Source organism: Phocoena sinus, chromosome 9 (assembly GCF_008692025.1).
Source record: "Phocoena sinus isolate mPhoSin1 chromosome 9, mPhoSin1.pri, whole genome shotgun sequence".
Lineage (NCBI taxonomy): Eukaryota > Metazoa > Chordata > Mammalia > Artiodactyla > Phocoenidae > Phocoena > Phocoena sinus.
Window position 1 is genome coordinate 23,874,171 of NC_045771.1, and position 8,035 is coordinate 23,882,205.

At 51.8% G+C, this 8,035-nt stretch overlaps 1 protein-coding gene across 1 annotated transcript; it reads right to left on the reverse strand.

Annotated features, from left to right (window-relative positions):
* Nucleotides 1-4,931: 4,931 nt before the first annotated feature.
* Nucleotides 4,932-6,998, reverse strand: LEP (leptin). The gene is made up of 2 exons (XM_032643095.1): nt 6,833-6,998; nt 4,932-5,295 (listed from the first exon to the last, which is right to left on the reverse strand). The coding sequence occupies exons 1-2, from the start codon at nt 6,974-6,976 to the stop codon at nt 4,936-4,938; spliced, it is 504 nt and encodes a 167-aa protein (XP_032498986.1). The 5' UTR covers nt 6,977-6,998; the 3' UTR covers nt 4,932-4,935.
* Nucleotides 6,999-8,035: the final 1,037 nt, after the last annotated feature.

Sequence of the window (8,035 nt, forward strand, 5' to 3'; positions counted from 1 at the left end):
AGTGGATTCCTCTCTTCCTGAGGACCCCTCTCTTAGCCTTGTGCCCCGGGATGGCCCAGGGTTCCCTGAGTGTGGCTGTGTGGTTCCTGCGCCTCTCTGGAACCTGGCTTCACAGTTCTCTCAGCATCCAAAACCACTCTATTTGCTCTGCAGTTGTCTTCCTTGGAGTTCCTCCAAAAGCAGGACCTGAGACAAGGGTTCTGGTGCAGGAGGTAGATTTGGGAGGTGACCTGGGGAGGCAAGAGTGAAGAGCGGGGAGAGTGAGACGTGGAAGGAGGGAAAGCCACCGAGAGCGCTTTAGTGATGTGGTGACTGTTGTGGGCACCTGGAGCTCAATCTGGGTAGAAGGCACCTCAGAACTGCCTCTGTGGAGGGTGGGAGGCTGGCCCCCACCTCCACTGGTTGGGACTTGCTTCTCCGGGGTCTTCACTCTCCCTCACTTTTGGGCTGACCCGTGTGGGCTGAGAGCGCTCCCTAAGGCTTCAACGTGGAGTGGTGCGGGAGTGGTGTGCAGGGCTCAGCTGCACTGATCTCAGAGGTGGGCGGAGGGCATCAAACACGTCTGCGACATCAATCCTCATTCCTTTTGCTTCTCTGACTCATTAATACTAATAACGACAACATAATTTATCGAGTGCTTTTTGTGTATCAGTCACTGGTTTATAGCTTCCCAACCATTCTACCACCTAATCTACAAACACCTATGCGGACAGTGCTATTGTACTCTCATTGTACAGATAATTCACTGGTGAGCTTAACCCAGGTGGATTTGTGAGGTCAGGCTTCACCAGACTCAGGTCCTGCTGTTAAAGCCTGCAATAAATTCCTGTAAGTTCCTTTTGGAAAAATAGGGTGTAATATTTTGGTCGTGTGCTGTTGTGCAGAAAGCTGCTGGGATGGGGTCTTCAGAAACGTCCTCCTGGGTTGATCTGAGGTTTTTCTCACTAGACTCAGCCGAAGTCTTGCCTTTGGAGGTTGAACGTGACCAGAAGCTGCCCCAAGACTCTGCCAGGTGCTTGGCAGCTGTGAGCTGCTGCCTCAGGGGAGCACGACAGGATGCCTGAGGAGGGAAAAGGATCTGGAAGTACAGCTTGAAAAACACACCCTTCCACTCTGACCCTGGGAGTCACCTCACAGAGGAGCGAATGGCACCTCTGCCCGAGACCGTGCTACTGGGGGCTGCTTTCCCAAGCCGGCAGGTGGAGGTGGGCGGGGGCTTCTCAGGCTGTGTCTGCTCAGAAATGAGAGGGCTCAGACGGTGCCAGTCCCTGTTCCGCACCTCAGGCGGGCAGGGACTGGGGTGGATCATGGCATCAGCACCTTCCAGGTCCCCGGGGATGACTGAAAGGAAAATGTTGTAAGAGATGGACCGTGGCCTGGACTTCTCAGAAACATGGGCCAAAAAATTCTCTCTTTTCTATTTAAGTTGGTTTGCCTTGGGTTTCTGGCCTGAAGAAGCCAGACACTTCCCCCCAAAGCTGCCAAGTGACCCACTTAGGCTGCTCTGGCCACATCTGACTGCCCCCCTTCTGCAGTCTCCCCTCTGTCAGAAGCTTGATCTCCCTCCCCCTCCCCACCCAGGAAAGGATGGGCAGCTGTCCTCTTCACTGGAGGTGAATTTGCACCCGTTTGCTCCCTGGTCCCAGATCACTGACATTTAAAGCCTGCTGCTAATTGTGATGTGACAAGAAGGAGATTCACTTAAATCTACTCTAAGCCAGGCACTGCTAGGTCATTATCTCATTAAACTCTCTAGAGCCATGAGCAATTTTTTTGTGTGGGGGGGAAGGGGGCCCTTGAAATCACACATGGAAGTGACTGCCTTCGATGGGCCAGCCCCCTGGGTCCTCACTGGGGCTTGGGTTGAAACTCTCAGGTCCAAACTGCACCACGGAGGTGAGTGGCTGTGCTCTGTGCCCTCGACCAGAAAAGTCCTGTCTTTTTGAGTCTGTGCACCTGGTCTGTTATTGGGTTGCATGTTTTTTGTTTGTGGTTTCGTTGTGGTGGTTCTTTTTTAGTTTTTGTTTTTTAAATAATGTGGTGCTTGGTTTTTCTCAAGGATGATTTGTAGACTGGTGCAGAATGTGCTCTGAGCTTTTGGGGAATCCTTTAGCCTGAATAACTGGCGGCCTGCTATGGCCAAGCCGGGGCAGAGCTGACCCCAGGGATGGACGGGGGCCAGCCAGGCGGTGCCCTGTCACACACAAGCAGCTCTTCCGAAGCCCCTCCAAGACAGGCGACAGCAAACAAAGACGGAGGGGCAAAGGAAATTTATTTGGACTTTTTGGAACAAAAAAATTGTTTTATGTTACAGAAAAACACAATCATTTACATTTTGGAAGCTTCACACTCTGGGAATGAGCCCTAGTGCCAGGTTTTGTGAGCAAAAGGCTTAAAACATCCCACCCTGACTGGGTGGCTGTAATTATCAGGACTTATTTTCCAGAGCAGGTCTGACTCTGTCCATCACATGAGTCTCACTCTAGAACTTTTGACTCTCAGTAGCAAACATCTTTACCCCTGCAGTCCTCTTCAACATGACCCTTCCCCTCCCATCTTTCCATTCTCTGCCTTCCTTTGTAACTGGTTGATTACCCTGTCACTTTGGTGTCTCAGCACCAAAGCTTCAATAAAACAGCCTCCTCCCTCCAGGCAATTCACTTCCCTCACCTCCTGCAAAATCGGCCTCGGAACTCCTCTCTTCCAGCAAGCACTCCAGTTCTCCCTGCCCAACCCTGTTTGTATCTCCAGAGACCATTACCTGGCTCAAGGGACACGCTGGGGGGTCAGAGGACCTGGGTTCTAGTCCTGGTCCTGCCACCTGTCTGCTGTTATGGTCTTAGGTATTTTCTTACTTTTAAATTCTCAGCTATCCTGCTTCAAAGGGATGTGGCATCACAGTAATAGATGCTGACGTGCCCTGAAAAGAAAAAATGCTACCGAATGCGAGCAGGATTAGCCTGTGGGTCCTGGGCACCTCCCTCCTCAGCTCAGCGTTTCCCACCTGCTGAGGACCGCACTGTGTCTCAGCTGCTCAGCTGCCATGGTGAAACGACAGCCTTTGCAAGCGGTTGAGTGGGATTTTACCATCTGGAATGGAAGGTCCCTGAGGGTAGGACTGGATTTTAATATTTATTTGGTGAGGTTCTCAGCCCATGGCACCAGTAGGGGCTGAGCACAAGCAGGTGCTCAGTCGTAAAACTGGTTGCTTAGATTCCGATTCCCTTGGACAGATCCACCTCCTGTAACGCAATGACTGCATCACAGTGACAGGGTGGTGGGAAACCCAAGCCTCCTCGTTTGTTCTACTGGACATGGCCTCTAGCGAGAAGGGCGCTGCTGGAGGCTGGTCCTGGGGTCCTGGGACTCACTGACCCAGTGTTGACCCAGGTCTTGGGACCATCTGCTAAAGCCCACAGACCCCCTATAGATTTCACCCTCCCACTGGAATATAAGTCCTTCCCAAATGGATGGGAAACATGGCCTTGCTTTGGGTGAGCATGCAAAACTCAAATAGGGACGCTACCATGTTATAAACCCAGTGTGGGATCAACCCAGACCATTCAAAGGCCCACACCAAGGACCCCTGCTCTGGGGATCACTGTCTCCAATGTGGGGTCCTCACTCCCTGATAAGCAAGACCACTCTCTAGCAGTCAGAGCATGCCAGAGCCCACCACTGCCCCAACAATCTCCAGCTTCAGCCCCCTCACCACTCTGACCATGGGCGGCTGGCAAAACACCACCACCCTCCTGAAGGAGTCATCGCCTCTTCATGAAAACCACGAAGATGAGAAAATGACCTCACCCCACCCAGAGAGCCCATCACACAAATGTTATTCAGAAAATACATTCTGGATTCTCCCCCCTCCCACCAACACGTTCCCTACCTCCCGTTGCACACGGCTATATGTTACAATTGACAAAATTCATCTTCTTCTTTTAAAAAATAACCTGGCACGTCGAGATCCATTCAGGGCAATGCCATTGCAAACACTGTAATTTAAAGTTAGTCACAGTAGGACTTCCCTGGTGGTGCAGTGGTTAAGAATCCACCTGCCAATGCGGGGGATACGGGTTCAAGCCCTGGTCCGGGAAGATCCCACTTGCCGCGGAGCAACTAAGCCCGTGCGCCACATCTACTGAGCCTGCGCTCTACAGCCTGTGCTCCGCAACAAGAGGAGCCACCGCAATGAGAAGCCTGCGCACGGCAACGAAGAGTAGCCCTCTCTCGCCACAGCTAGAGAAAGCCCACCTGCAGCAGCGAAGACCCAACGCAGCCCAAAAAAAATAAAAAAAAGTCAATCACAGTAGAAACAAAGCCAGTCTCTAGAAAACTGACTTGAGGACCCTCAAGTCAGTCAAAATGGGTTTGCCTTGGTCAGGCCCATTGATGGGATTGGAAACAGCACCCCAGCAGCATCCCGAGCCCTGGCTGACCCCAAAGAGCCTGGAAAAGCTGGTGCTTTGCTTCAAATCCATCCAGAATAAAATGCATAATAAATAAATAAATGCTTCCAACTTGTGTTGCGTGGGAGTATCCAGCTGTGTGTGCCTATAGCCTTCACGATGCTCCCCAGATTTTCAGAGTGAATCTTGCTTGATTGTGCAAAGGGTCTAAAATCACCCTGGGTCACGGTGAAGCATGCAGTGAGAGGGAGATGGAACAGGGAGGAAGACTTCTGTGAAAATCCCAGATCTAGTCCACTGTTTGCTGGATGGGCCCTCCTTCCCGGTGGGCATGGAACCATGTATTTATATCTCTGGTTTCCTGCCTTGGAGTTTTCTGCCTTTGGAAGAAGAGCGGCTTAGAGGGGTGACAGAGAAATGACCCGCAGGCCTGCATAAAGGATGTCCACACAGGCTCTCTTCTCCTGCAGATACCTGGAAGCTCAGGTTTCTTCCCTCAGCTTTGGGAAGAGAGGCTTTCAAGGCTTCAGCACCCAGGGCTGAGGTCCAGCTGCCGCAGCATGTCCTGCAGAGACCCCTGCAGCCTGCTCAGGGCCACCACCTCCGTGGAGTAGAGGGAGGCTTCCAGGACGCCTCCCAGGCTCTCCAAGGTCTCCAGGGCTCTGGCCTGGGGCAAGGGGCAGCTCTTGGAGGAGGCCAGCAGGTGAAGAAGGTCCCGGAGGTTCTCCAGGTCATTAGATATTTGGATCACATTTCTGGAAGGCAGACTGGTGAGGATCTGTTGGTAGATCGCCAATGTCTGGTCCATCTTGGACAAACTCAGGACAGGGGTGAGCCCAGGGATGAAGTCCAAACCAGTGACCCTCTGTTTGGAGGAGACGGACTGCTATGCAGGAGGAAGGGGAGAGCAAGAGCTCAGGGGAGAGAAGTCAGCTCCGCAAAGCCCCTGGCCCTTCCCGCGAGCGTGGAGGTGTCTCCTTTTCCCCCTTCTGCACCATCCTGCCTAGGCCCTTATTTCTTGTGCCCGCGTGGCTGCCAAGCCTCCAAGCTGGTCTCCCGGGCTTCTGTCTTCCTGCCCTTCCCAAACCACCCTGCCTGCCCTCCACTTCCAGACCAGCTTTAGCAGGCCGTTTCCTCTTCCAGATGCCTCTGCTATAGAACCAGCCATGACTCCCTGTTTCTTACTTACTGACTTAAGTCTCTTCCCCAGGCGTTGAGGTCCTCCATACATGCCCCTCCCCAACCCTTCCACCCACAGCGGACGCCTTCCTCCCAGACAGGTTCTCCACGAAGTCTCACCCCCTTAGGGATCAAGGCCCCCGTCTCACTCCTCCACTCCAATAACTCTGGTTACCAGGAGGGGTTCTCCCCCTCCCCCGCTGCCCGCAGCGCTCACTGCCTGCACCACACCTGTTGGGACACTCGGGGTCTATCATGTGCAGCTTGTTGAATGACTATTTTGAAAGCAAGGAGACTTAAGCATTTTTCCCTATGAAATGCTCAAGACGCTATCTAGTTCTGAGCTGTCCCTGCTTCCGGCCACCTAACGGCTCCCTGGCTGCCCAAGGCTACTGTTAGAAATCCAGAGAGGCCAGGAGATGTGGAAGTCTCTGGATTGCTCCATGCAGGTGGACAAGTTGGCTTTTAAGGCAGGGGGATATCAAAAGCCACGTCTGAAAACCTTTGAAGAGGGCATGCTCTGTTCTGGTTCTGCAGGAGGGGTGTGTGTGTGTGTGGGGGGGTCACTTGCTTTATCTAATTTAATCTTGAAACGACCTTGTGAAGACTATTAAGGTAGTCCTATTATCTAGATGAGGAAACCAGGGTTTAAAGACATTGAGGAGCTTAACTAGCTTAAGATTTTACAGATAGAGAACAGAAGGGCGAGGATTCACACGTAGCCTTCCTAATTCTAAACACCGACCTCATCTGGGAAGTGGCTGAAGGTATAGGCTTGTGGACCCCAGAGAAAAGACCCAGGGGACATTGAGAGCTGTTTGCAAATACGTAGAGGGTTGTATGTGAAAGAGGGCTTGATAGGCAGGACCAGCGCAGTAATGAGGAGAAGCTTCACAGGGTCAGCGTTCAGCTACCAGCCAGGAAGAATGTCTAATGATTAGAACGTTCTAGAGATGTGTTGGAGGCCCAGAGAGGGTGCTGCTGGGGCTCTGGTCACCTGCCAAGGGGACACCAGACCATTATGCTCTGGTCCTGGGCACTAGGATTCCAGTCTGGGAGGAAGGGGAGTGAGGAGGTGGGAGGCAAGGGGAGATCAGGAGAGCAGAGGCAGCTGTCCATGCGGTAGGGAGGTGTCCAGGCCGCCAGGCCCCTTGCGCAAGGCCGCACAGCCTCAGCCAACCTCTGAGGTCCGGTTTCCCCACGGGCCAGCCACAGTTCCACCTCGTCTCCCAGGCCCTCCCTACCGTGTGTGATATGTCATTGATCCTGGTGACAATCGTCCTGATGAGGGTTTTGGTGTCATCCTGGACTTTTCGGATGGGCACAGCTTCAATGTAGGACAGATAGGGCCAAAGCCACAGGAATCGGCACAGGGGTCCACAACGCATTTTTCTTCCCGGGATGTGCTTCTGGGGCCTGAAAACAGAAGGAACCACACGTGACATGTCGCTGGGAGCTCAGAGAGCACCCACAGGTCACGTTCCCAACCACATTCTTAGATGTGGATAAAAACGAGATTTGCTTTCTGCTTGTGGTTATCATTTCCTCAGAGACAACTCATTGTCTAGAAATACAGTAATGAAATGCATTCCCTTGGGGAAAGGCATGGCCGCATCAAGGAAACCACGGTGAGGTGTGCTGTAGACCACAGAGCAGGAAGACAGGGCGTGAGTAAACGGATGGGCTTTTAAGGTATGGTTTCAATCCAGCCATTTACTAGCTTCATGACTTCAGGCATATCCTATAACCGCTAAAAACTCCTGCCTGCATCCCCTGCAATATCCCTATCTCCAGGCTTTTATGAGGATCAAATTAGATAACGTGTGTGAAAGAGCTTTAAAGGTGTTGTGAGGACTATTACTACCCTATTATTAGAGATCGTGTTACTGTCCTCTCCATTAACTCTCTCACAGCAGCCCACTGATATTTCCCTGATGGCATTTATCACTGGCTTTATTACTTCCTTTCTCTCCCACTGGGAGCCTGAATCCAACCGACACTTATGGAAGGTCTGATAATACGTCAGATGCAGTGCTGGGCACCAAGGATGCCACAGTGGACAACGGATGTTCTCTACTCTCCAAGTGCTTACAGCTGAATAGGAGAGATAAACAGGTAAACAGACCATCCCAATACAGGAAGAAAGAGCTCTGCAAGAAGGACAAGATATTGTGGGAATACAAAGGGGGGCTCCCTGGAAGAGGTGTCACCTGAGCTAGGTATTGAAGGCCAAGGAGGGATCAGGAAGAGTATAAACTGGTTGCATAAGTGGCCAAGAAAACAGCCGGTGCAAAGGCATGAAGGCAGGAGAAAGTATGTAACACGTTCACCCAGAATGTCTGAAACTTTCAAAGTCATGGAACCATGGATTCTAACATTAATAATATGCATGCAGATCCTTGATTAAGCAGCAAAGTTTTAATGAGATACATGAGGCAAAAGGTAAT